We start from the raw sequence: 27,458 nt of genomic DNA, 5'->3' as shown, positions 1-27,458 counted from the left end.
CACAAGACTTCCTTCTTTTCAACTCAAACAGCAATTCTGATTGCTTGCATTATTATTTGACGACATATAGTGTGCATTATATATTTTATTGACTATAAATTTAGCAAAACTAATGTCATTTCTGTAACTTACACTCTGCTGGAGCATTATCAGTATATAAACAGTACAGTAGGGCTCGTATTGAACCCCCAGTGTACTACTTTATGCATAAATACTCCCCCCCCCTCCCGAAAAAAAAAACAGTCTTAACAGGAGTTTTGTTTTAATTCTCTGAGATCATCAATATTGAACAGAAATCAAATATCATACAAACTGCCAATGATCACCGATTAGTTAAAGATGCAGCCAAACCCAGTCACTGAGCAAAGAAGACCTGAGTGAACGTGAGTTTAGTATTTCTACAGTGCTAAAGTCTTTATGCCAACAAGTTCTCAGATGAAATTTAAAATAAAAAAAACTAAACACACACACATAAACAGCAAAGACAAAAGTTAGTTTCTAGTCAGAATGATTGAATCAATTCTGTTTTTATCAATAAAGAAGAACAAAAGCCTTGATTTCTTTCAAAGATAAATCAAACGTATTGAGATCTGTTGAGCAGCTTTCACCCTTCTGATGGAGCAAACAGGATTAGATCCAGCTCATTAAACTGAGATAAAACAATCACTGCTTTGCATGCGTTTAGCGTCCCACAATCATTGCATTTCAGCAGACTGTCTCCATCTCCAGAAAAAAAGAAAGGCAATGAGAGTTAACACAGCCTGGCAGTCACCTCTCTTTGTGCCAAGACTTCTCAAACAACTTCTCTATCTTACTCTCTGTCACCAATGGTGTCTGTCTATAAGTGTGCGCAGCAGAGGTCAAGACTGAACCATCTTTTTATGGGGATCAAAGACATATCGCTTGAAATGCAAGTGAATGCTAACAGGCTGAAAATCTGTTCTGGGCTCCTCTTCATTTGCAGTTGCACCTTTGCTCCCACTCTTCCCTTTCTTCTTAGAGGCGGAGGAAAACAGCTGCTTGGTTTCTGGTCGAAGACCCTCTAAAGAAAAACATCAACATCAAGGTCAACTCCAACTGTATTAAAAACTGCATTGATGGAAACACAGAAAACGTTAAGATCGTTACTGTATACTGTCCGACGGTATGAACAGTAGTTGTGATGGCATATGTGATACATGATATGGATCTTTTCAGTTATGTGTGCAGTTGATGTTGTAACAATGTGCTGACCTCAAAAACAACTGATGGCTTCGTGCTCCTGATGTAACTGACGACAGTATGTAGAAAAACCAGGTCGCAGTTGCTCCTAGTTATAATCTACACAGTTCCACGTTGTGTCGCATCTATCTGTTAGCTTCTCAGTCATCACTTTCCTCTCATATTGGCCTTATTCTAAGCCATACCAACCCATGCGAATGCTCAGTTTATTGTTCGATGCCAGTTAGGCGTGCAATGCAAGTCCTTCTCTATCATATCTTGTCGTCTGTCTGTATGTCTTTTCGAGGGAACAAACTGAATGCGTGTTTGCTTGCTGCCTTGCACACGGAAGGTAAAAAATGGTCTCAGTTCACTGCTTTACACGCTGGCTGTCTGACCTCACGTACAGCGGCGCCAGCATTCTTCTTGTTATCGTTATGCCAGCGTGAGGGTTGTTATGGTTGCAGCGCAGCCAGAAATTTCTTCTTGTTATCTTTGATCAGCTGAAAATGCCCCGTTCGCCACCACAAAACACGCCCTCCCACACCCTATCACTTGGGTTCAAGTGACACATGAGGATTGCTATTTTGTTTTCTGCCCACAAATGCTGCCAATGTCTTGGCATTTTCCACACACAGCAAAATTAAAGTTTACAGGTACTACACAAACTTAAAGCGTCTCTCAAAGCATGACGATTTTTACTTAAAAAATATTTGTCAGATGTGGTTCAAAGTTAATAAGCAAAAAGCATAAAATACGGATAAAAACTGTCTTTGGTGTGAAGATCACTTTGTTTTCTGTGGAGATACGAAGTGACTGAATCAATACAACGACAGCAACCTAATGTATTACACAGTTCTTTTGGGCTTTTCAGTGGTAAAGTACACATGCTTGGAGAACATGTGCAGTGGCAAATATACTGACAGTTTTGTGTCGGTATATTTAGAAAAGTAGTAACAATCAGTAATACTCCGGTCACTACTACTTCTACTCTGTACAAGAAATCTGTGGATAGGCCTCTTACCTATTTCTAACATAACACACAATTATAGGAATATTATCTTAGACTATATGCTCAGCTGAATGATAAAAATAATCATTAGTTGCAGCCCTATGAATAATGCAGGTATGAACAGCTGATTTGAACAGGAAATAATCTGTGGGTGCAGTCTGTGTAAAAGCAGGCACACACATTAGAAACAGACCTGTGCTGGCCGCAGGAGAGCTCATAATATTTACAAGTTAACTTGTGTATTAGAGTAAAAGCATTTCAATACTTTGTTTTGCTTTGTTTTGTTTTTTTTTACACTGAGTGAGAAAGAAACTACTTCAGACTTCCAGCATATACAAACTGCTTTAACCTCCAAACAACTACATATTCGTCTTTTCCTCCTGTTATAAGCTTATTACATTTAAAAATAAAATGTTTCCTATCATGAATTTGTTGGAATCTACATTTTTTCAGGGGTTTTTTTCCTACAGGAAGTTAGATAAGGAACATGTTTCTATTTATGGCCCTTGAAATATATGTGGTTTTTTTTAACATTATAAGCTTTGTCTTTACTGTATTTTTCAGCTTCTAAACATTGCTCTTTAATATTTTGTGGTGTACCATGTGAGAATCAGAGATATCCAGAAGTACATGCAGTTTGACAACTGAGCAACCAGAACAACAAGAGCAACCAGAGCTGGTTGAGGAAATCTGTTTGATCAAGGAAAATTGTTGCTTTTGAGAATATGAGGACAATACATCCCTTCTAAAGCTGAGAAAAGATTTAGTAGAACTGGGATGCTGAAACTCCTCATTGCATAAAAAATATTGAAAACCAGGATTCATTACTTTACATACGTATGTCTGTACATGCTGCATGCTGATGTTAAGTTTCTGAACCATAAAGGGGGCATTAAGAGAGTTTGTCATCCTCCATCTTTGCTGTTGAACACATTAACGATCTGTTTAGACCTGTGTTTAAAATGATCAACTGCTAATCTCTCTTTGAGTTATACTAAAAGAGCGTGAAAGCAACCATAGCAACCTACCTTCTGTGCCTTTCGAGACTCTGGCTGGTCCTAGTAGATTCCTAATAGGTTTTTAGTGGCAATTTTTATCGCAATGATTTACTTGAACTGATTAACAAACTGGCAAATTTAAATTGAATTTTTAGCATGGATGGTGACAAGCTTTTCAGTCCAATCATTTATTATCTGTTTTAAGACCAGACAGTCTCACCACTTCAGAGGCTACTAACATCATGAAGAGCACAGGTGAGGCTATCCAATTTCTACACGCAATCAACATCGCCCACAGAGATCTCAAGCGATTTGTCATTGGCTTATCATACTTATTCATAAGAAATTTACTTTATTTTTCTTTCAACCGAGGGTGATTTAGTTACTAATGTTGTAATCATATCTTTTTGTTAGATTCCTGAATACTCCCAGCAGCCAGAGAACTTACTGTATTCCTGAAAGAGACCCGGTGCCCCCCTCAAGCTCACAGACTTTGGCTTTGCCAAGGAGACCACCTCACTTAATGATGTTGGTAAGAATCTGTATGTAAAGCCATTAAAAAAGTATTCTTATACAAAATATGATGGATTCACTTGAGGGTTAGGAGTACAACTGCTCAAACAGATCATAACCCATCATTCTCTGTCTTATACCCCTGAATGTCTCATGTTATGTTCCTGCCTGAAGATGTGCGTGACAGTATATGTAAGACTTTTGATTATGCAGGAGTAAGGCAGCAAAAAGGATGTAGGTGAGGCTCTCTTTCTAGATATTTTTGTTTTCTCTTCCCTCCTGGTGTGGAGTCGTGGGTTTTGAGCAACAGAAGGTAAAATAAACACTGCTCAGGCTTCCCCCGGAACACGTGCAATCCCCAGAGGAATCCTGGGAATGTGGCTCGGGATGTCAGGCCTACCACTTTTACCACATCCTGAAAACTGTCCGGTGAGCCCCAAAAATTCAAGGAAAGACAGAGAATTTGCTCCTGATGTGAGCACTGATGAAGAGGGAGAGACTGTTATGTGCAGCAGAAAACATCAGGGTAGTTGTTTCACTAAATCCTTACCTTGTACGCGAATCTTGAACTTCCCGCTCTGGCCAAACCCACCCTCAATGACACCAGTTTCTCCTGTGGACAAGGTGACCTTTAACCCCACAAAGAGCTGGAGATTGGTCTCCTTCTTGAACAGGCTGCGGCCAATCACAGTGTAATCATCGGTTACCTGGGCACAAGAGAGCAACAATGATGCAAACAGTGTGCAAGGCAGCGTATGATCTAATAATTCATTTATTGCTCATCTTGTGGTGACTTAATCCTCCGTCACAAAGAGCTGATCTGTCCCACATCCTCATCAATTGCACCGTCCAGCTGCATTCTTCGAGTCCCGCGGCCTGGCTGTCTCGCACTCTCTTTTCCATGGTTGTGCACTTAATGGCATATTTGCTTTTATTTCTCGATTATCATCCATCACTAAGTCAATATAACCCGCTGCTAATCTGATAACGTGAGGGCACCGCTCTGTCTCCAACTCGCCCTCATCACCAGCTCTTCCTTTCTCTTCTGCTTAACCCTCATTCATTCTTGAACATTTGACCCTGATGTATCGCAAGCGTGACTGATGAGCTGATAAAAAAAAAATACAGTTGCTGTATACGTCGTTTGACAGACCGTCTGAATTGTGGCTGTTCGAGTTCGTCATATCTCAACAATGCCACTAATGTGTTCTTTTACCAAAAGGACATTCTTTAAGTTTGAAGCATAACTGCTGCATTCTGGGAGACACACGAGTGACAACGTTAACGTCACACGACCACCATCTGACCTCGTGCACATGCTGTTCTGCTCCTGAGTTAGCGAGTGGAGCTGTCAACAGCCTGAGGTGCTAAAGCAGGAAACTAATTCACACACTTGAACCCTGACCTGAATCTGCCTTTCTATGAGGGAAACATGCAGAGAAGCTGCACACACAGAATGTAACACACAGAATGACAACAGCTATTATCAACATCACACTTAGTGTGAACAAAAATTTAAATATAACTTGTTAAGTTTCTGAAAAAATGACAAATCCAAGTTAAGTCAGTTAGATGTTTGATGAAAACCACAGAGAGAGCGGCTCGGGATTCAGGACACAATGAAAAAGCAATCACACAAATATGAAAATAAAGGTGGCGAGAGTATGTGACAGAGAGGAAGAGAATGAGAGCGAAAGACGCCCAGGCAGACAGAAGGGAGAGTTAGGCTAGTTCACAGTGGATGTGGATATTCGTGTGCCACTCAGGTGTGTCCAAACAGCGCCAGCCTCTGACAGCTAGACAGGACTAGTGGCGTCAGGCGGCCACCCACGCACACCTCTGTCACAGCACATGCTAAGGCATGCATACCCATCCCATGCCTCAAATATTGCTCACCAGAGCTGCATATGCATGCTTGTTTGTGTGTACGTGTCTGTTTATGAATATACAATAGGGGCTCTGTCTACGACACGCTCCAGTGCCACCAGCAATGAGAAACATCCAAAGATTCAGAGCACGCAAAAGGAGCGCAAGGTGACAGAGCGGGCAGAGATGCAAGGAGCGGACTCCAAAGAAGGCTGAAAGGTCACCACACTGATCATTTTAAATGAGAGACAAACTGCTGAGCGTGCACTCACCCTCTCCACCTGTCCCTCCTTGTGCTTGGTTTTGTAAATGCGCAGACGAGGTAGATCGGTCTCAGCGTAGTTTTTATCTTCAAACCCCTGCAGCAGACGGCCCTGGAAAGCCAGCCGGCATGCATTGGCGTGGATGTCTGTATCTAGCTTTGAGCCAATTACTAGACAGAGCAAAGGGCACGTGACTGGCCGCTCAAACTCCAATAGAGCCCACTGCTCTGGGTCAGGCCCCAAACTCCCCTCTCCCTGACCAGTTACATATTCATCCTGGTAGAAGTACTCCCTGTCGAAGGTGAACGGAGTTTCCAGTGAGCAGGGCTCTGATGGAGGCGGCTTAGAGTCTGGAGGGGGCTCTGAGGCACCCACAGGTGGCAGGCCAAAGAAGGTCACCTTTGCCATGACTGTCTCGTGACCCACTGTGATGTGGAACTTGGCACGGGTGGACAGAGAGCCCTTGAAGTAGCCTATCTTCCTTACAGAGATGACAGCTGCAAAGAGCGTGCGCAGGGATTCAGGGGTGCACACCACACCACGCTCCAACAGTTTAGGGTCAAACTGTGTTACGCACACACCCACCCGATCCCCCTGCATGGCCCCAGACACGGGCTTCCGAAACATCTGCACCGACTTTATCTTCTTGGTCACCTGATGTCAGAGAGCATAGAGAAATAAATAACACAGCTCAAAACACATTTAAATACAAACAATAAAGTTTCCTCATGTAAACGTAATAAGAGACTGAGATGTAACAGATACAAAGCTACAACTGCAAAACTGAGAAGGAGAAAGCATACTAGGGCTCTACAGTAAAGTTTACAGCTTAGAATTTAACTTCCTATAGGTTCCTTTTGAAAGAGAATAATGTTTTATATTCCCTTTATCATTTTTATTTTTATCAATGTTTTCATTTTAGAGGTAAAATTTGAAAAACAAACCCAGAATACATGTAGAGATTAAAAAGAAATGAAACATCAGTTATAATAGTTATCATTTTCTCCTGTACTCTGATATTTAAAACACACAAAAACGCCCTTTAACGGAATTTTATCAATAAAACATGCACACATGTAAACAAAAAGCTTGTATAAGTTACAGTTTAAAGTGCACTGTTCATCTCTAAAAGATAAGAACTATTTGTCAGCATATTAGCTTTGATAAATGCAAAGACAAATAATTAAACTTCTTGGATATTTAAAAAGTCCCATTAAAGTGTAAAATATTATACATGACTAATTTCTGAGAAAAGGACCTGAAGAGTAAAAATCATATTTGAATATATATGAAGATAAATAAGACACTGATTGAAAAATAGATGCCAAGCTTTGTTTTGTTACACCAAATACGCATCTCCAAAAACAGGTGAACACATGGATGATTTAAAGGTGTCCAGATGAGCATCTATGTATACGTATATGTCACACCACACTCTCGATCCCTAGCTTGACACTGAGAATTTCATGGTTGTGTTTGTTGCCTATTACACAGACAAAATCACCCGTAAGCTGGATTGAGGCTCCTTAACAAGTGGCTATCAATCTAGCTATATGCTGCCTCCAAGAGGTGACCATGATGACTGCACACAAGACCACTGAGACATGCTCATAGTTTGCATCTGGTCTAAATTACCCAACTCCTGTGCTCCCAGTCCACCCCCAGTCCCCCCATCCTTCCCTCGTACTAAACTGACACATCCTCTGATCCCAGCCGGCAAGCCGTCCCTTTTTCTGCCCACAGCCAACTCAACTTCTGAACTTCCGAAACTGCGGTTCCTTCGAATGTTTTTCCACTGCTCGGGAATGTTTCGTGCTTGTACATATCAGAAATTCCAAATTCGTGCCCATTTTTTTGGAACACACCTTTAGCACTGGGATTTCTACAGTGTCATTAATGGCCAGTGACCCCTGCAGGATGGTCCCAGTCATGACTGTTCCTTGACCACGGATAGAGAAACAATGGTCCACAGCCATTAGGAGGTCACCTCCAGGGTCTCTCTTTGGTAGGTATGTCTGTTTCTTCAAAAGCTAGAAGGAGAAAGCACATATTCAAAATGAAATACAAAAAAGACACTCTAATCGATTTGAAAAAATATCTGAAGGTCACGTCTATGGTTTCGGACACATACAAGCATTAATGAGATCCATATCTTGTCTTCATTAATCCTGTTTTTGAAGCTCGGCCTCTTATGTTGACAGAGTTGATCCGACTCAGCAGTTTTTCACACTCCAGGAAAATGTACATTAACTCTCCAGAGTACCATCCTTAGGTTACGTTTTATTTAGCTTTATTGAACACTTGACTTAGTTTGACCAGTAAAATCAACCAATTGTTTATCGAAATCAGCGAGCAGTAAAGAAACTCCACGTTCCAGATGTGCCTGAAGTAATGTTTCCATTACAGTTTGACCACCAGAGAGCACTGAGCTTCTTTTCCAGCTGTCAAATGTTGCTCTTATTGCATACGTTTGTCTCTTCAAAACAATGAGGAAAATAAAAAAATACTAACAATAATGGCTTCAAAACTATTTATAATTTAGATACGCATAAAAAAAAGAATAGCCTAAAACATTATCATCACATTTTTATCTCATGGCAGAACTACAGACAAGTGTTGACAGCATTTATTTACATTAGTTAGAATTTATTTAGCTATGGCTCCTTGTGGATTATTTAATTTTCATGTACATCCCGTGAGCCAGTGGTGACACTTAATGTGGCCCACAAGTATGTGATACTCAACCCTACAGTTCATGATATACTGTGCTCAATGAGACACAGGAAGCTTTACTTCCCATGTATAAAAGGTAAAATTTACTCTTACATTTTATGCATATCTTTTCTGGCTTTGTGCTTTTAATATGTTTTATATGTTACATATTTAATAATATTAAATTTTTAGAATATTTGTCTTATTTTCTGTCTTTTATGTGAAGTGTTGGTTTTTAAATGTGCTCTACAAATAAAGTTATATTGTATTGTATTACTCTTCCACTCACTTGACTGAATGAATGAATCAGCACAAAACAAAAACCTATCAACATAAATCCAAACTCAGCAGACACATTCTAAATAATATCTAAAAATGTTTCACGCATGTTAACTCACTGAATTTGGTACTTTGAGAATGTGTGATTAAAGAAATACTTGCTGTGACCAACTCATTTTTAAGCACATCAATTAAGTAATCATAGTAAATTACTGATCACTCATTTATTATTGACTAACTAGTAACAACAGAGTGGAACCAGTCTCTTTTACCTCTATTAACTGTGGCACTCCCTGTGGCTCCTCTGTGTCAGGAGCCTCGGGACCCCCTGGCTTTGCTGCTACGGCAATCACAGGACAATCCTTAAATCTGTCCGACAGAAAAACAACAAGGTGGAATCATGTCATGCTTCAATGTTTTCGTTTTTCTTTTTTTCTTTTTTTTTTTGGGGGGGGGGGGGGGGGTGTTGTTTTCTTTAAAGCATCACTGAAATATAAGCAGGCTGAGCAGACTAACTCTGGACACAGAGGGAGAGATATGAAGTGTAATAAATGAGGGAGCTGACATGAGGGTTAGACCTGTGATTACTGCAAGTGCTTGGGATCCCCGTAACCCCACTAATGTGTGGCTCTACATTATGCAGCTGTGTAACCCAATTATCATTTTAGATATAATTGCAGACCTGGTGCTTTCCAGTGTTTTGTGGAGTCTCTTGGTCATTTTCTCAATGGCACTTTGTCTCTTGTTGGGTGGCAGTAGGTCAATCTTATTCAGGACAACAACCATGCGAGGGCAGGTGAGCTCCCCTATCAGCAGACACTCTGCAGTCTGAGTCTGCACCCCTTTCACCACATCCACCACCAGCATCATCAGGTCGATGATTTGGGCACCTAGAGGAGGCAGATGTCACAGAGGTCAAAGAAAAGTAGTGAGCTGAAGGGGAACAATGCAGTGCTTTGTGTTAAAGGCATTTCAGCTTTCCTGCTCTATAAAAAGATGCAAATGCTTAGAGGCTATGTAGCCGACAACAGCAATGCAAACAGGAATGGACACGGAAACCCAAAAATAACAGGAGAAAAAGAGGAGAAATAAAGGGAGGGGGTGCACAGAGGCAAAGAGAGAATAAAAGGCTAGAGGGTTGAAACTGGAGCCGCAGCTCACTTGGTTGTCTTTCCTTTCCCTCTTTCTTTTCCTGATTTTGGCAATCTCTCTTTCCTGTGCTCGCCCCACTTGGGACTACAGGGGAAGTTTAATATAGACCCCAATCCACACACAATTTTGCTCCTCCATAATCTACAGCATGTGCCACCTAAATGGCTCTTGCATTTTTTTTTCTTTTACAGTGCTGGTCACACAACGCAAATGCATTTAGTGTTTAATGGGCTTCTAAAACAACCTTTTATTGTTCAGTAAATAAGAAAACAGGACTTCTTGCTCTGAACATCTGCAAATCCTAAAGTTGTTTCTCCAAATACTTCCAACCTTTAAACTCAACATACTTTCAAACAAGCTTTGAAAAAAACTAAACTAAACACACACAGACCCACTGAGGCGTGCTGAAAAAGAGAGGGCGCCCTCTGCTGGACAACAAATTGAAGCTCAAATGTAGCGAGGATGTAGTTACTATCCTATTAAGGCCTGTTGACTGCAGCCCTCACAAAGATCTGAAAGAATGATCTGTTGTGATTGATACAAACATACTAGTCTGATAATGTACACCCTTACACCAAACACTGTCAGTGTTTGTGCTACTGAAGGCATCCCAGACATGTTTTAATGTTTTTATGGACATACTGTTAAAACTTGTTTTGTACAAACTTGTTCATTCGTGACTGATCAGCACTAAATCTTATGATGTTCCAGCACTTACTTTTTCCAATTTTCATTTGATGGTTATATATAAACTTGGGTGATGTTGTGACTGCCTGTAGTCCACTCTGTTTCAAAGGCTATTTCCCAGTGAGTCAGTCATAGTCAGTCAAATATGTGTAAAAGAATTTGTGAATTCTGAATGTTTTTCCTGCATAAATGCCTTTTCTGTTCATCTGGACATAGCGTTTTCAGTGGGAGAAACATTTCATCACTCATCCAAGTGAATTCTTCAGTCTCAGCTGACTGCAGGTTTCCCCAATCTTATAAATAGTACATTTGTATAATGATTGAAACTAGCACCATTGAGGGAACAATGGGCTGGGAGGTCAGTTCCTTGATCAATTAATATGCAAATTCTCATGACAACAACCACTGATCAAAGCCCATTGATCAATGACCATGAGTACCATTTACAGGGAGTTGGGGAATGGCTACAATTACAGCATTGTAAGATGGCAGAGATGTACCCTTAGGCCCCCTCCTCAATTCAGAGATGGTCTTTCCCTTTTCACGTAAAGGGGCTCCTTGACTAAACGCTCAAACCAGCATTCCTCCCTGTCCAGGATGTGTAAATCCTCATCACTGAAAGAGTGTCCACTGGCCTGTAGGTGTGAATAGACTGCTGAGTCCTGGCCTGACGAAGTGGCTCTTCTGTGTTGTGCCATCCGCTTAGCCAGAGGTTGTTTGGTTTCCCCGATGTATAAATCCTGCCAATCCTCCTGGCACTTAACACTTACACTATATTTCTCTGTTTGTGTCAGGGGACAGATCCTTGGGGTGGACCAAGGTGCAGCCACTGAGACGTGGTGTTTTTTAAAAAATGCCTCACTTGGATGAGTGTTGAAACGTTTCTCCTTCTGAAAACGCTACGCCCAGATGAACAGAATCAACTTTTGGGGATTTACTTACCTGGATGATTGAGCATGCATCAATAAGGAAATTATGTGAAATTGAGGTTTATGAAGGTATTTTATGTCTGTGGTCTCACATCCAAACTTTTTGTACCCAGATTCCTGCAAGTTATTTTATTGCCCAAGAAGACAGCATGCAGTCACATACACACACAAAGTAGATTTAACTGACTGCATATTTACATTTTCTGTAAATATCGCGATAAAATCGTTGTTGTCATTTCTTTTGATAATCCTGTATTTAAAATGGGAAATCGTGACCCTCCTACATCAGAGCTCACCTCCAATGATAGTTCGAATGAGAGAAGCGTGCCCCGGACAATCCACCAGGGTAAACTGGAGGCTGTCATATGGCTGCTTCCCCACGCTGTCCCGCAGGTGATCGGGAAGATCCACAGTGAAGGAGGAGAAGCCGAGGTCCAGAGTGATGCCTCTCTCGCGGGACTGCGGGTTCTTGTCGAAGGCGGCAGTGGACGCGGTGCTGCTCAGCGCCCTGGCGAGCGACGTCTTCCCGCTGTCGACATGTCCGAGCACGCCGACGTTGAAATTTAACGTTTTCGTGCGGGTGTCAGAAGATTCGGACATGTTGTTGAACTCTTACCTGGAGCGCGTATTTTTCTCTACTCTGGGAGAGACGCTTAACTCGGCTCCAAAAACAGACAAAAAGCGGGGCTAGTTTATGGCCACAGACTGCGCTTATTTAGCAAAGCCGCAACAAAATATACGAATACTTTGTGGCTTACAGCGTGTGGTTTAGTAATAAATCTGACATAACTTTCGAGGAAACTGTTGAAAGTCTTCCCTAGTGTCAGTGTATTCTATCCCAGGGACAACATGTTAAGGGGGAACTGTTTTTTATTAGCAGACAAAAATCATAAAAGGAAAGTGATCACTCATAATAGCACTTTAATCACATCTTAATTTTGAAATTATTAAAACCCGTCCACCTTTTTTATTCCTGCATTTATATTGTATTTTAATTCATATATTTGCAAGTTTTTGACAGTTTCTACTACGACAAACCAACAGAAACACAAACGGAAATGGGAAACGACAAAAGGGCGGGCTCTGGAGTGTAAATGTGATTGACAGGCTCTAATCCAATGAATGCTCAGGGATATTTGGCGTAGCCCAATAGTTTACCACAGTTGTTAGATGGGCGGTACTTAAAGGTATCACTTCCGCTTATTTTCCCTAGTAACCCACATGGAAACAGATTTTCCTGTGTTTTGAGTTTAGGCGCCGATTGAGGCGGTATTTCGTATTAGAGATTATATGTGTATTTAACGCATCTGGCAGACTTTACACTATACATTTTCACAAATAACGCAACTATGAAGATCGAGGAGGTAAAAAGCACAACAAAAACGCAGAGGATCGCTTCACACAGTCACGTCAAAGGACTGGGGCTAGACGAGGCCGGTAATGCTAAACAGACAGCATGTGGACTCGTGGGCCAGGAGGCTGCAAGAGAGGTAATATTCGTGTTTCACGTCATTTGCTTTCTTTTTTCTTTTGGGGGAATATTATGTAAGAAGGGAATATTTACGAGGACAATTGAGCGCTTTACAGGCACTACAGTACAAGCTAATCCTATTAGCACTGAGTGGGGTCGCTGTCGTTTGCGGGTCCGATTTGTGACAGAGAGACGCTAACTTATAAGAAGACGGTATATACATCCCTATAGTTTAACTTAATCTGGATTAAAAGTATGAATTGTGAATTTATAATAACTGTTTTCTAACGGAAAGCAGGGAGGTATCAGTTGTTGATGGATCTAGTTGAGAAAAAACGGATCTGCTGTTGGGTACAGGTACAATAAGGACAACCAGATGAACTACATTTATTTAAAGCCATTTTAACATTCAAATGTGGTTTAATATATCCCTTTTCTTAAGTGGAAAATTAAATGATCCCGAACAGCAGTGAATTATGGGAGCTGATACAAATTTTAATGGCATACAAATTTTTCTTGCTGGCCATTGTCAATTTTTTGTATTTATCTTTTTATTTGCTATTTATTCCCATTTTGTGCTGGTAATTAAAAAAAAACATCATTACTAATAAAAAAAGTGGTGTAAAGTCTTTCAGGGTGTCACACTATATTTAAAAAATGTACACCCACAAAACTCATGTAACACACCAATTCAATGATCAGTTGCCACTGACATTGGTAAGTAACATTTATTTGAATGTACAAACTGATATATTTGCCAGTTAGTGTGAGTTTTATTGAAAATTAAACATTGCAGGTTCATTGTTAACCCAGCAAAGCTTTTCACAAACTAAATAGCAAAGTTATGGTAAAGACTAGAGCAGGGATGTCAAACTCATTTCATGTTGTGGGCCACATACATCCATCTTTGATCTTAAGTGGGCTGGACCAGTGAAACTCTTTTCCGTCAGTGTATAACTGCACATTTAATCTCTGAGATATCTTAACATAAGATAAAGACGTGCAATTTAAACAGCATGTCTCAGTTTTTCTACATGATATAGACATTTTACTGTAGTAAATAGTAAAAGAACTCTGTCAACATGATTCTTTAGTCTTAAACTGAAAGAAATAAATGTCTAAAATTGCTGAAAAGGTTCTGGTAGTTCCCTGTTCAGACTGACCTGCAACTATGAAACAGCATTTTTTTTTAAGTCACAAAAATTATATTTAATTGGGAATCGCTGTGAAAAAAGGAGCCTTTTTAGAAAATAGTGGAGAAAAAAAAACCTGGAAATTTTCTGTCATTTAATTGCTTATCTGTTGCTTTGGTGTAATATGAATAGGGATGTCATTAGCAGCAGGAAAAAGCTGTAAAACCTATGAAAATACAGTTAAAAAAATAATAATTTATTCCACTTTGCACATTTTCCAAAGTCATCCAATGGGCTGGATTGGAGTCTTTGCTTGGTTTATTTTGGCCCCCAGGCCATATGTTTGACACCCGTAGACTAGAGCCTGATTCATTTATCAGCAGGGTAGGTTTATCAACAGTTAATAGCTGTTTAGTGGTCTGTTAGTATTGGCATTTATACTGCCTTAACAGTGAAAATAGGGAAAATATAAAGAGGAGACTAGAGAACGACGTATTGACACTGCATAGTTTGTCCATCAGAGGGCACTCTGCAACTTCCCTGTAATTTGGAACGCCACAGAAGCAACAACCAGAGCATTAATGAATTACTATAGTAACAAATGTTAGGGAAATCTGTTTATGTTTTATATTTCTGACAGATAAAAAAAAATCAGATATTAGAAATTATTTTCTTAATATTCTTAAAATTCCTACATTGACCCTGCCCACCTCCGATGTGTACTCTGCTACATGCGCTGCACCCAGTGCTGATGTTTTTGTAACGAATGAAGGTAAAACATATTTATATAGCACATTTCTAGATGAAATGCTTTACCACAACAATCAACAAAGAACAATGCTGATATAAAAACACAACAATAATTTCCACTAGGAAAAAGCAAGTCTATGCAAATAAGCTCCTTTAAAGTTTCATTGGAGTCCACGGATTTTAAATGTAATAGTAGTACATTCTCGATCCCTAATGCATGATTTCCTTTCATTTTTGGTCTTCAGAGTAGAACAATGAGGTTTTGGCCAGAAGATCTCAATCACCTGCATGCTGTATATGGATGCAATCATTTACTAATGAACGCAGGCATTTGATCATGCAGGGCTCTGAAAATGATTGCAAAGATCTTAGTCTGAACTTATGGGGATCCAGGGTGAAGACGTCAAATAGGGTGTCATATCAGAACACTTGGAGGTAGCCTCGCAGCTGCTGGTTGGACTATTTGTAAGCGATCCAACAAATGACCTATTGAAGCCAATGTACAGTGAATTGCAGTAGTCCAGTTGTTTCCATTTCCGATTTGGATGGAATTTTACTGAGGCGAGCAATATTTTGTAGATGATAAAAGCGGGATCACAGGACGGGAACGAGAACAATTAGCATTTCTTAAGTAATTGTGCAAGCTGTTATTTGCTATTCTGATACAAATATACAATGCATTATTATTTCTCTGACAGTTAATGTGAGTGGCTACAGAGGATTGCACAGATTATAACTAGATTGACACAGCTTGTAGTGCTGCTACAATTCAGAATAACTTGCATAACTCGGTTATAAAGAGCAAAAAATCCTTGGGGCAAATTGTTTTTGCTTCTATGCTTTGTTTAACCCACAGCTCTGTTGTTCTCAGTCATCACCCAGCATCTCACTCATATTTGCGACTAAAAATAGAGATGCAATAGAAAAAAACTAAGCCATTAAATCCACACAGTCCCCAGTTTTTAAACAAAAAGCTCATAACACAACAGCAGCACTTTCAATCACAATCACAAACCTGCAGCAAGCAGGGGTGAATCTAAAGGTGAGCATGGTGTATATTAGGCCATTTATTTCAAGGCTTTCGTAACAGTATTTTTCTGATTTTTAATAACATAAAATGGTTTATTAATAAAATCGTGTTTTCTAATAAAAACCATATAAAAGTTTTTTCTTCAGGCCTAAAAAAAATGTCCACGTGCCAGTAAAACTCTAAACCACTGACTTGGTGCTGTTAGGGTGGACACTTCATTATTAATAGCATCTATATGATCATAACATCTTGTTTACATCAGCGCTCAGGGTGACATTCAGAATGTCGATCTGCTCGCTTTTCTTCATTGCAGCAATGCCACACACCCTTAAAGGGATTACAGACAGACTCACTCACTGATACACTAGCACACTTAAACACGCAGATGCACAAAAACACACATGAACACACAGCAGATCTACCTCATCCATGAGATATAACACCATCGGAACTCTTTTTGCCTTCTACTAATGAGAGAAAGCCCCCCTGTCCCCAAGAACACAGAGTAAAAGAGCTAATGCCTTATTTTAGATTCATGTATATCTTATTTTATGACATTATTGTACTTTTTGACAGTTGTATGCTGTTAAACTTTTAAACACTCTACTAAATCGGATGTGAATTGCTAAATTCTTGTTCCACTCGGTGGGCTTTGAATTGAATTGTTTTTGTCAGCCACATTAAAGGAACTGACGTTTGTATCAGAGTGTGACTTTAGCCACAACAGATGCGTTGCCTCGTGTGCTTTACAGTTCTCCAACAGGGTTGTATAACGCCTGGGTTCAGGAGTGGGGGTTTTGCTAGTTAGTTGTATTGCATTTAAACCTTGCGCGTGTGCATAATAGTCTAATTTGTCTTATTCTCCAGGCTTGTGGTATCATCGTTGAGCTGATCCGCTCAAAAAAGATGGCAGGGAGGGCCATTTTACTGGCAGGGCCACCTGGAACAGGAAAGGTAAGTGTGCTGTGTTCAGCAGTAAGGTTTAATTTAATATAGCAGATATCTCTGCAGCGTTTGTTAACCATGCCTCTTTATTTCTTCCTGCCTGCGCACCTTCAGACTGCCCTCGCCCTGGCTATGGCACAGGAGCTGGGAAACAAGGTACCATTCTGCCCCATGGTCGGCAGTGAGGTCTACTCATCTGAAATCAAGAAGACAGAAGTATTGATGGAGAATTTCAGGAGGGCGATTGGTGAGTGTTGGATAGATTTTTAACCCAGATTTTAGTTTTCTGTTCTCCAGGTTTACTCGATGGGTTGTGACCTGTTGGGCATTTAGTTTGTAGAAGTGAAAATGAGCTTACTATTACCAAAGGCTTAATTGGTAAGAAAATAAGAAACTGGCCTAATGATTTAATTAGATTTAATATTGATATACACCTAAAGCATTTTGTCTTTTTAAAAATAATATTTTTATGCGTGTCTTCTATTGTACTGGTGGGAAAAGATCAGGTCATACTAGCAGTGAGAAAGAAACTCTTGCACACACAGTTGTCATGAGCTGAAAGGTAACACTGTAAAGCAGATTTATAAAGGTGGTGAGAAGGAATAGCAGAAAGGGGATCTGAGACTGCTGATGCTACCTGTTGAGTGGGCAGCAAATGGAGCCAAGGTGGAGGGAGACGTGGTCATTAGCACATTCACTCCACCCCTTGAGCAGATTCTTCAGAGAGACCAGGTTTCATTTGAACGTTGTCATCACCTTGTCAATAACAGCACCCTGATGGACAGTCCCCGCCTTTAGAGCTGCTCTGTGCCCCACAGCACCGAGGATTAGACACCTGTGTGCTGCATGTAACAGGAACAAGAGCATGATCGTGTTACACTGAACAATGTCCAGTCATTTCACAGGACACATGTTTCTTTTCTGTAATAAAATACGTTGCTCGGTGACCCAATGGATGCTGCGGCTTAGCTCATGTAGGAATATAAAGACCAGATTAGGTTGTGCATAAGTTTGTATGTGTGTAAATGTGTAACTGTAATGCTGCGCCATATTCAGGATTGCGCATCAAAGAAACAAAGGAGGTGTATGAAGGGGAGGTGACAGAGCTGACCCCATGCGAGACCGAGAATCCCATGGGCGGCTACGGCAAAACCATCAGCCACGTCATCATCGGTCTGAAGACTGCCAAAGGCACAAAGCAGCTCAAGGTCAGACTGAGAGTTTTAATCTTTCCCCTCAGCTTTCCTGTCCTTTCTTCACTGTGTCTGTCAATAAAGCTGAAAAAGGCCAAAAAAAAAACCCTATAATGCTGACAGCCAAAGCTAGGCCAGCGTTTTGCTTTAAAACATTTAAAGTTGTTGTGTTTCCTTAGCTGGATCCCAGTATTTACGAGAGTCTTCAGAAAGAGCGTGTGGAGGTGGGAGACGTCATCTACATTGAAGCTAACAGCGGAGCCGTGAAGGTAAACTATTTTACTTTTATGCTGTTATGTTACATTTGCAGCACATTTTGGTTTTTGGCAAAAGCGAGAAACTGATCATGGCTGATTGTTCATTTACCAGATTGTGTATAGTTTACAGATGAAAAATGTTTTTTCCAAAAAACGTCTTAGTCGGGTCAAAGTTGAGGGTTTTTCCATCTTGCTTGTCCTCTTCAACCCTTCATGGTGGCATGCTTTCATCTCTCTCCACCCTGCTGCATTTGTGTTGTACTCTGGAATGAGCCTCTCATTCCTGCGGCTCTTCATGTTCCATTTATCTCTCCATCTCCCACAGTGCCTCTTTACCAACAGTGGGGCTTGCGGCCTGTGCTGAAAGGCTGCAGGAGCGGTTCTTTTAATCAGTGCAGGTGGGCCAGAAGCACAGGTCGGCTCTAGTCAGAGGGTAAAGGAGGAGGGCTGGGCGACACATTTGTTACTGTTGACAGCCACCTCATGACTTTCCTTCTGAACCTCTTTCATCCTTCAGCCACATGCCCTTGTTTCTGCAGTGGGCTGGCACTGAGTTCAGTCATACATCTGCTCTCCCTCCTGCAGTGTGGTACCTTTCCCTTCATTGTTGACTGCAGCAATGTGAGACATTAATCTTTTCTATTACTGTGCCTTTGCAGAGACAAGGCCGCTGTGACACCTTTGCAACAGAGTTTGACCTGGAGGCAGAGGAGTATGTTCCGCTGCCCAAAGGTGATGTCCACAAAAAGAAGGAGATTGTCCAAGATGTCACACTGCATGACCTGGATGTTGCAAATGCTCGCCCCCAGGTACATAACTGCAATAATAAAGTAGCATCGGTTTGGAATAAACACATCTGTATACATCTTAAATTTGATTGTTTTTATATTGGCACTCTTTATAAACGGTTCATTGTTTCATCTCAGGGAGGCCAGGACATTCTCTCCATGATGGGACAATTGATGAAGCCCAAAAAGACAGAAATCACTGGTAGAGACGGTGTAACACCTAACTCAGACTAAATCTCTCAAGTTGTCTTCAGTTCTTGACCCACTGCCAATTTCTCGCTGCAGATAAGTTGCGTGCTGAGATCAACAAGGTGGTGAACCGCTACATAGACCAAGGTATAGCTGAGCTCGTACCCGGCGTGCTGTTCGTGGATGAGGTGCACATGCTGGACATTGAATGCTTCACGTACCTCCATCGAGCACTGGAAAGCAGCATCGCCCCCATTGTCGTATTCGCTTCTAACAGGGGAAACTGTTTAATCAGGTGAGAAGTGCTTTATGGAGAGAAGCACATTTTGTTTTTGTTTATTTTTAAGGTAAAACAAAACAGTTTCAGGATTTAAGTAGTTTTTGTTGACCAGGGGGACAGAGGACATCAGTTCTCCACACGGCATTCCTCTGGACTTGCTGGACAGAGTCATGATCATTCGCACCATGTTGTACACACCACAGGAGATGAAGCAGGTAAGTCTGAAAACCAATTTCTGTGGATTATGTGATGTGCGACATCAAACTGTCTGTGCATGCGTCACTAACGAGGCTGTGGTCTGCAGATCATCAAGATTCGGGCTCAGACCGAAGGAATCAGCATCAGCGAGGAGGCTCTTACACACCTGGCAGAGATTGGCACCAAGACCACCCTCAGGTACGGCCAAACACTCTGGGTGTGGGTGTGTTATAATGAAATGCCTCAACTCAGTTACGGTTTGCTCAACAAAATCTAAAAGTTCATGTGTACTCTTTCTATTTTTGACGTACCGTAATAAATTTGTTTAGCCATAACTGTTGCCAGATGTTTAAAAAAAAAAAAAAAAAACGTTGTTCAAAGGGATTAGAATAGGTCAGCTACGTCACTGAGACCAACATGTATAAAGTTACAGATAAAAGACTGTATACTGTAGTAAAGCTCTTGTAGGATTTGCACCCATTAAACTATCTTCTGCTATAAACAGGTTTACTATAAATATGTGTGTGTGGGTGTACTGAGTCTTTCCTATTTCCTGTTTTGTCTCAGATACGCTGTACAGCTGCTGACGCCGGCAAGTCTGTTGGGCCGCGTTCAGGGAAAAGAAACAGTGGAGAGGGAGCAGGTAGAAGAGATCAATGAGCTGTTCTATGACGCCAAGTCTTCAGCAAAAATCCTCCAAGATCAGGATCACAAGTTTATGAAATAAAACTTGTGATCATTGTATTTGTCCATCTTAGTTTCACTCTAACGTTCATTGCATTTTATCATCTTTGCCCTTCACTGTAACTCACTCCGGTGTCCCTGCCTCTGCTTTCTGTAGTAGTTTTGTTCAGATGAATTTTTATTTGTTCCATTTGTCAATGGAAAGTTTTGAAATAAAAAAAGGAAAAATTAAATTTTCTTAGTTTTGCCTCTTATTTTTTGGATTTTAGTAGTAAAGTTTACTAGCATCTCACTGTAATAACAGACAGGCAAGAAGAGACAATTTGCATCATTTCAAGAGATTTTATTGCAAAGTAATTTCGTAATCGTTGCTGAATAAATCTGTCTTTCTGTTCATTATTATCATTATTATCATTAAGGTTTTTCTGAAGTGTACTGCATACACTACTTTATACTCCCACTCTGAAACTTCCGGTGTAACAAAAAGTCGTATCAGACAGATCAACAAATATGTTTTAAACACTGAAACTGAGTTCATCAGTTAGGCACCTTTCTTAAAATTCAAGGAACTATCAATATAAATCTAGTGTAAAATTTTGTCATAACGAAATACAGAAAAAATGGGCTTTAAACAAGATTTTCCTTGGGTTGAAGTAAGACAAGAAAACAGCTGATCCAAACACATGAACATGGAGCAGGTGTGATTCAGCCACGGTCAGGTTTTCTCCTATTTCCTGATTGGCTGGCCTGAGCGAGTGTTGAAAGCAGTCTCTGCTCCTGACCTCGCTCTGCTGAACACAGAGGGCGCAACTTTACCCATTTTCTCTGTGAAGAACAGGAAACAGCAGTAGGATATCTCACTGTAAATGCAGCAGTAAAGAGGATTATGTAAGACAAATATTTGCTCTGTAAGTACATTGTGTCCCGCTCCGTGTCAGAGGGAACACTGTGACAGGAATCTCCCATCATTACAACCCCTTTCTTTTCTTTTTTTTCTTCTTCTCTGTATATGGAATGGAAACTTGAGCATCATGAGAAACGCCCCTCGCATTTACTCACGGCTGCAGTGTGGTCTTAGCTTAACCAAATACAGAAAGCAGAATAGTTTCATTCGCTCTCATCTGCTGGTTTAGTGTCCTTACCGCACTCCTCCATTACTTCCATTGTCTTGCTCTTGGGAGGCCCGGCAGCACCCAGCTTGTTCTTTGCTTCAGTCAGGTCTTCTTCTCTCACTTCAGGACGCTGCATTTGCTCATCTTCCTGATTAGGCTGAAAGGCAGTAAAGGGAAAGTAAAACACAGAGGTTACTGACAGTCCCCGTGTCTGCAACAATTATGCCCTGCTTTGAAAGCTCAAACACTGCTCTTACTTGAGACATGATTGTTGAGTAGCTGAAGATGGCCTGGAATAAATTCTCTTTCTTTCAGCGGGCTCTCTTTCTCCAACAGGCCGAACCCAACACACACTCTCATATATATACACAACCTAACAGTGAGTCAGTCTCCAGTGGGCAATAACTCTGTTCCTAACACATAAAAAATGACGTAATGAGGGAACTGACTCCTCCTCTTGATCTCTCCCTCCTATTTTTCTCAGGGTCTGCTTCTTCCTTAGAAAATGAAACACTTCTACAACTTGTGGCATTACTTTTTGTCGAATAAATCGGCGGTGTAGGAATCTTGCAAGCGTGGTTGGGCAGCTGCTTTCTAACAGCGTTGACAATAAACAAACCATGCAAATTAAACTCAAAGTTTATAAGATGTGAATCAAGAGATAAGTACTTGATTTTCTTAAGAGGAGACTTAATTTTTCCTGCTGTAAAAGAATGTCACCCCACCCACACACCCATCCATCCATCTTTGTGAAAAAATTGCTGGGCTGATGGGATAGGTTCATTTTCCATAATTACATCATTATTCAACCCCACGGAGACCCCAAATTCAGTGGAAATTAGTTTAGGGGCAAGAAAAGCAATTAAATGGCTGTCTTATCAGACAGGGAAACAATTACAAAGTAGCTGAGTTGACTTAAGCACTGAACTCAAACTTTTCTTTCTAAAAAAAGGAAAAAAAATACTAGTGCAAATCAAGGCTCAAGAACGTAACTACTTCTCACAATATAAACAAAATATTTGGTCAAGGTAAGGTAGCAGAAGTCAAGCATTTCATTTCATTTTAGTAAACATGTTGTACTGCTTCTTAAATACAACTCTACTCCAATCAGTCAACACTGAGAGCGCCTGCCTTAGTTTGTGCACAACTGTTTCACCAAAACAGCTACAGAGGTAGGTGAGCAACACAAACGCAGTATTTAAAACCAAACTTTTTTCCATTTAATTCCTGGAAAAACACCACAGATATAAATACAGTGGTCATGGTGTAAAACAATAAAGAGTTTTATTAAAATACATCCACTTTTTTAAACCCACAACTAAATTCATTCATTTTTTTATATAAAACTCACAGATTCACACACGCTCATGACACATGTGAGGTCCTTAGAAAGAAAAGGTTGTTCCCCGGCTCAGTTTGTAGTGGAAACGCACGACTTCTTTGAGTCAGGTGTAACAGTTTTACGTCTAATTTAAGTGCGCTTCTTTCTGAATCGAGGCAGCAGCTGAGTGCTCACAAACTGAACAAGCTTAGTCTCTGTGAGAAGAACAGCTACAACCACACCAAGCAGACATATTGCCCCCACGCCGATATGGACGAGCCTCAGAAGCAAGCCGCTGTCGCAGCAGAAAAAAGCCTGGAGACAAGAAAACAGATGCTCCAGTTAGGATCACAGACTTCTACAGAATAAAAATAATAATAAGTATGTTTACTAAAAGCGCAGCTCAAAAGTTCCTGTTTTGAGAAAAAAACAAACCTCAGAAACTGCTGTGACAACTCCACTGACGCCCAACGCCAGCAGTATGAGAGGGGAGGGCAACAGGCCTCGCAGAGGTTTCCACCGACTCAACTGGAAGTACCGGTGTATGTAAAGCAGGCTGTGTAAGATACGGAGGCCCATATTGAGGCAGTTTGCCAGTATGAAGCCAACACTGCCAGCCCAACTTGTCAGTACGTATGAAAGGAAGAGGAAGGAGACAGACAGGGCTAGCATGATGAAGTTGTACCTGAGGACATAAACTCAGTGTTAAATGACAGTTTACACGCTATAAAATAACTGTGTGTCTATATACATATATATGTGTTTCTGCATTCTCACTTGTCAACCTCTTCTTGGCTCATGACAGCAAAAACAAAACACTCTGTTACACCATTCACAGCAAGCAGGAGGACATAGCAGCTGTAGCATTGCAGCAAACTGGGCCCTAAAAAATAAAGAAACACATTTTACAAATTCCCAGCAAAGCAAAATGTCATATACTGGTGTCTCCTGTCACCGGATTGTAGCTCACATACCTGACCCACTACTAAGGAGAGAGCCACCATAAATATCCAGAGCCAGGTGAGAGTATGCATAACCAAACACTGTGATAATCAGACCAATCACCAGCACCAGTTTCAGCAGGCACTCCAGGACCTCTGCGACAATGGCAACTTCTTCCTATAACAAAAACCAGCAAAAAGAGGTCAAATCAACAATTCCAGCATAGCCACTCACAAACATTTGTTTGAGATAACGTCCACAGTTCAGACCTGTTTCTGACTTTTGACATTGCGCCCTCTCTCCAGCACTTTGGCAAAGAATATGTAGAAGCTTTCTTCAATTGGCAAGAAGATGAAGCGCGCCACCATGGAGCCCAGATTATTGACGATATCATAAACACCCTGATCTCCAAAGCTGAGGACGTTCAAAAAGGTCATGACGTATCGCTCACCCTCGGTCAGGATCTGCTTCAGGAAGGATTGCTTGAAGAAGCTCCAAGTGAGCCGCGCTAGATTCCTGTCGACTAACGGCTTTAAACACAGAAAAAGGTTAAGAATATCCGCCGTGAATAGTAACCAAAATATAATTAATAATCACAAATAATCAGATTTTTACAACATTTTCTGCTTGACTGTCTCTAATTTACCTAAAACATTATAGCACAAAGCTTGGATATAAATTTTTAGCTTTATATGCTAAATGCTTTTCTAGATTTTTTAATGGCCTATCCACCCACTTTCAGGGTGTTGTTTCCCTGAGGCATCTGAGGCAGTGTAACCCAAACCTAACCTTAACGCCAGAACTTCCACAGGCAAGCAGGGATCAGATAATCATCATGCTGACTGCTGCAACGAAGGCTGCTGTCTATGATATTATAATATACATGAAAATGATACATTGTTGCATTTATTTTAAACCTAATCTGAATGATTTGATTCCTCCAGGGCAGAGTGCATGCCTTAAAAGTGGGTCTCAAAAATGTAAACTTTGCACAAAATAGAGTTTTCTTCTATTCAGGTTAGACTGTCTGCTATTGTTTTTGTGGTACAAATTGTCATATTTGCTCTACCAGCATGAAAGTTGAATGGTAATGCCATTTTCTTAATTTTTGCGACTAGGAATTTCATAAATCAGAAAGAAAGAGAGAGAGAGAGAGAGAGAGAGAGAGAGAGAGAGAGAGAGAGAGAGAGAGAGAGAGAGAGAGAGAGAGAGAGAGAGAATGATTTGATCTTCAGTGCGAATATTTCACAGCAATCATCACATACATCCAAACTTTGTACCATAAATTTAGCATGCAAATTTGGAGATGGTCGAGCAGAAGGCACACAGTGATTTCAGATGCAATGACTCAGTGTGACTTTGATGGGATCAGTGATGAGTAATGCATAATGACGTGCAAGGTCAAGTACCTCTCCATACTGTCTGCGGGGCAGCAAATCTCTAACACGGCGCAGTGGGAAACTATTCCTCGCTGCCTCTTTGGAACCCAGGAAATGAATGAAGTAAACAGCATAGCATAGCACCAGGATCCCTGTGTACACCAACTAGAAAAAGTGAACACAGCACAAAGTCGTGAAAAGTTCAAACAAATATCTGCAGAAATAAAGCAGCTGATACTTCAGCTGATTTCTTACATGAGCAGCAGAAAAGATGTAAAGGCCCCATTCACGGGAAAACACCACCAGCACCACAGTTATGCTGCACTTTGCGATCATTGCCAAGCTTTCAGCCACCACTTTCAATCGGATAAACATGTGAGCTTGAGCCAAGACCCACAAGGGTTCTGCCAGGAGCTCCTGCACCCCAGATAAGGCAAACAGCACCACAGCAGGACTGTAGTAAGGGACAGTGTGAGCATCTGGGACCTCTAGGAGCCAAAGCCACACATATGACAGAAGTACTGCCCATAACACACCAAGGGGTACCCTGAAAAATTAGAAATAACATGTGAGCATCAAAAACTGAAAATCAGAATGCCTATTTTATCATCTAATCAACTCACGTCATCCACAGGAGATTGATAACTGGTCTCCAGCTGTGGTTTTTGCCCGATTGCCCGCTCAGACAGGCCCTCCGGAAAGCCTCTCTGGACAGAAACACTAATGTGGAATACAGCAGTGTAAGCCTGCATAATAAAGACACACGTAAGGACACATGTTACAGCGGCTGGAGCCCGAAAACCATTGTGTTGTTTTCCTGCAAACTTTACCTGACATTGACCACCCCAATCAGCTCTTTGGACACAAACCGCAGCGTAAAGGCATTCAGAAGAAAGGTGAGCACACGGAACATTACCTGAGGACATAAAACCGGACAAATAAATGAATAAATAAATAAAAAAAAATGCTGTAAATGCTCAACACACATCAACTACCGTGTTTGTTTACCTGTAGCAACACATTATAGGACGCAAGAGTGGACACACTCTGCAGTATGTCCTGAGAGCTCATTTTGATCTTCCTTTGGCTCTGTGAAAACTGTAGTCAGGTGTGGAGTATACCAGGTGTCCGCTGCTTTCTACGAAGAAGAATCATAATGCTGCCATAGTGTGGGAACTCTTATCTCGACCGCATTACAAACCGGCGGCACCAGACATTATTCCAGTAGAGCAACTATGAGCTGTCAGTTGTGCCCGGCAGTTAAAGCTGTGGATCGTACACCAATACTTCCGTAGACATTTTACGCAAGCGCATTACGTAGTGACGTCACGCAACGTTGCTTTCACCCTAGTGCCACTAGATAGCGTCATAATGCTTAGGAAAAATCTATAGATGAAATCAAAAATTAATGCTCGGGAATTTATTATGTACTACAGGTCCACGTGGACCACGTGTTTCTGGAAAATGCATGCAATTCCACCATCAGGCCGGGGTCTTTCTGTGTGGAGTTTGCATGTTCTCCCCGTGTTTGCGTGGGTTCCCTCCGGGTACTCCGGCTTCCTCCCACCGTCCAAAGACATGCAGCTTGTGGGGATAGGTTAATTGGAAAATCCAAATTGCCACTAGGTGTGAATGTGCGAGTGAACGTGAGTGTGAATGGTTGTCTGTCCTTGTGTGTTGGCCCTGCGACAGACTGGCGACCTGTCCAGGGTGTACCCCGCCTCTCGCCCCATGACAGCTGGGATAGGCTCCAGCGCCCCCCGCGACCCTGGAAAGGATAAGCGGAAGCGAATGGATGGATGGATCTCCAAATTCGACTTTCTGACTCAAACCTTGGTTGTTGATGTTTTAGTGGCAGAAACAAGCATCCATAGGGTCTCAATATATTCGCTATATAAACACATATATGCATTTCTGATAAAAAAAAATAATAATAATAAGTTACGGGGAAATGTGTCTAATATTTCCTGTCCAAATAAAAAGATTTATTAACAAATAGAAAAAAAAATATTTTGTCGACTGATACTGATTCTTGTTTTGGTTTGTTTATGAATCAAATTTAATCAAAGGATAATGGGTTGTTGATCAGATCCAAAACGCTTTTAAGTGAAAAGCCTTCAAAATTTTAATTTGATTTATATAAAGATTATATTGCTTTAGATCGCCTCCAGTCCA

The 27,458-nt window shown here is 41.0% G+C and overlaps 4 protein-coding genes across 5 annotated transcripts; 1 reads left to right on the top strand and 3 right to left on the bottom strand.

The window, feature by feature from the left end:
- Nucleotides 1–491: 491 nt before the first annotated feature.
- eefsec (eukaryotic elongation factor, selenocysteine-tRNA-specific) lies at nucleotides 492–12,454 on the bottom strand. 2 transcript variants are annotated; one of them, XM_085273952.1, is made up of 8 exons: nucleotides 12,228–12,454; nucleotides 11,908–12,140; nucleotides 9,526–9,733; nucleotides 9,116–9,212; nucleotides 7,718–7,882; nucleotides 5,862–6,506; nucleotides 4,274–4,430; nucleotides 492–1,042 (listed from the first exon to the last, which is right to left on the bottom strand). In XM_085273952.1, exons 3-8 carry the CDS (start codon nucleotides 9,711–9,713, stop codon nucleotides 861–863), a joined length of 1,434 nt encoding a protein of 477 aa, XP_085130078.1. In that variant the 5' UTR covers nucleotides 9,714–9,733; nucleotides 11,908–12,140; nucleotides 12,228–12,454; the 3' UTR covers nucleotides 492–860. The 2 variants fall into 2 exon arrangements, with proteins under 2 accessions (XP_085130078.1, XP_085130077.1); XM_085273951.1 differs by having other exon boundaries at nucleotides 11,908–12,454.
- A 353-nt stretch (nucleotides 12,455–12,807) lies between these two features.
- Nucleotides 12,808–20,762, top strand: ruvbl1 (RuvB-like AAA ATPase 1). Its single transcript, XM_085273949.1, has 11 exons — nucleotides 12,808–13,101; nucleotides 16,863–16,949; nucleotides 17,055–17,187; nucleotides 17,997–18,148; nucleotides 18,313–18,402; nucleotides 19,050–19,199; nucleotides 19,317–19,380; nucleotides 19,464–19,662; nucleotides 19,760–19,862; nucleotides 19,952–20,043; nucleotides 20,413–20,762. The coding sequence occupies exons 1-11, from the start codon at nucleotides 12,961–12,963 to the stop codon at nucleotides 20,570–20,572; spliced, it is 1,371 nt and encodes a 456-aa protein (XP_085130075.1). The 5' UTR covers nucleotides 12,808–12,960; the 3' UTR covers nucleotides 20,573–20,762.
- Nucleotides 20,763–20,851: 89 nt separating this feature from the next.
- On the bottom strand, nucleotides 20,852–22,049 carry mustn1a (musculoskeletal, embryonic nuclear protein 1a). The gene is made up of 3 exons (XM_085273950.1): nucleotides 21,899–22,049; nucleotides 21,672–21,798; nucleotides 20,852–21,354 (listed from the first exon to the last, which is right to left on the bottom strand). The coding sequence occupies exons 1-3, from the start codon at nucleotides 21,905–21,907 to the stop codon at nucleotides 21,257–21,259; spliced, it is 234 nt and encodes a 77-aa protein (XP_085130076.1). The 5' UTR covers nucleotides 21,908–22,049; the 3' UTR covers nucleotides 20,852–21,256.
- Nucleotides 22,050–22,450: 401 nt separating this feature from the next.
- Nucleotides 22,451–26,563, bottom strand: rft1 (RFT1 homolog). Its single transcript, XM_085273948.1, has 10 exons — nucleotides 26,292–26,563; nucleotides 26,114–26,199; nucleotides 25,907–26,029; nucleotides 25,539–25,830; nucleotides 25,314–25,448; nucleotides 24,174–24,434; nucleotides 23,937–24,081; nucleotides 23,740–23,845; nucleotides 23,398–23,647; nucleotides 22,451–23,277 (listed from the first exon to the last, which is right to left on the bottom strand). The coding sequence occupies exons 1-10, from the start codon at nucleotides 26,352–26,354 to the stop codon at nucleotides 23,113–23,115; spliced, it is 1,626 nt and encodes a 541-aa protein (XP_085130074.1). The 5' UTR covers nucleotides 26,355–26,563; the 3' UTR covers nucleotides 22,451–23,112.
- Nucleotides 26,564–27,458: the final 895 nt, after the last annotated feature.

Source organism: Mchenga conophoros, linkage group LG5 (assembly GCF_057382185.1).
Source record: "Mchenga conophoros isolate Kocher_MC1m ecotype Shallow Benthic linkage group LG5, M_conophoros_male_GT1.1, whole genome shotgun sequence".
Lineage (NCBI taxonomy): Eukaryota > Metazoa > Chordata > Actinopteri > Cichliformes > Cichlidae > Mchenga > Mchenga conophoros.
Note: the sequence above shows the minus strand (reverse complement) of the source record. Positions and strands in the feature narration are given on the sequence as shown.

What these genes read in the sequence shown, in the direction of transcription:
- rft1 (XM_085273948.1), bottom strand. Translation starts at nt 26,354, where the DNA reads ATGAGCTCTCAGGACATACTGCAGAGTGTGTCCACTCTTGCGTCCTAT. An exon ending in CCTATAATGTGTTGCTACAG is followed by an intron (nt 26,200 to 26,291) that starts GTAAACAAACAC and finishes TTATGTCCTCAG; the next exon opens with GTAATGTTCCGTGTGCTCAC. An exon ending in TCTCCTTAGTAGTGGGTCAG is followed by an intron (nt 23,846 to 23,936) that starts GTATGTGAGCTA and finishes TTTATTTTTTAG; the next exon opens with GGCCCAGTTTGCTGCAATGC.
- ruvbl1 (XM_085273949.1), top strand. Translation starts at nt 12,961, where the DNA reads ATGAAGATCGAGGAGGTAAAAAGCACAACAAAAACGCAGAGGATCGCT. An exon ending in GGCCACCTGGAACAGGAAAG is followed by an intron (nt 16,950 to 17,054) that starts GTAAGTGTGCTG and finishes GCGCACCTTCAG; the next exon opens with ACTGCCCTCGCCCTGGCTAT. An exon ending in AGGGGAAACTGTTTAATCAG is followed by an intron (nt 19,663 to 19,759) that starts GTGAGAAGTGCT and finishes TTTGTTGACCAG; the next exon opens with GGGGACAGAGGACATCAGTT.
- mustn1a (XM_085273950.1), bottom strand. An exon ending in GGAAGTAATGGAGGAGTGCG is followed by an intron (nt 21,355 to 21,671) that starts GTAAGGACACTA and finishes TGTTCTTCACAG; the next exon opens with AGAAAATGGGTAAAGTTGCG.
- eefsec (XM_085273951.1), bottom strand. Translation starts at nt 12,211, where the DNA reads ATGTCCGAATCTTCTGACACCCGCACGAAAACGTTAAATTTCAACGTC. An exon ending in AAAACACTGGAAAGCACCAG is followed by an intron (nt 9,213 to 9,525) that starts GTCTGCAATTAT and finishes TCTGTCGGACAG; the next exon opens with ATTTAAGGATTGTCCTGTGA. An exon ending in TAGAAATCCCAGTGCTAAAG is followed by an intron (nt 6,507 to 7,717) that starts GTGTGTTCCAAA and finishes CTCTGACATCAG; the next exon opens with GTGACCAAGAAGATAAAGTC.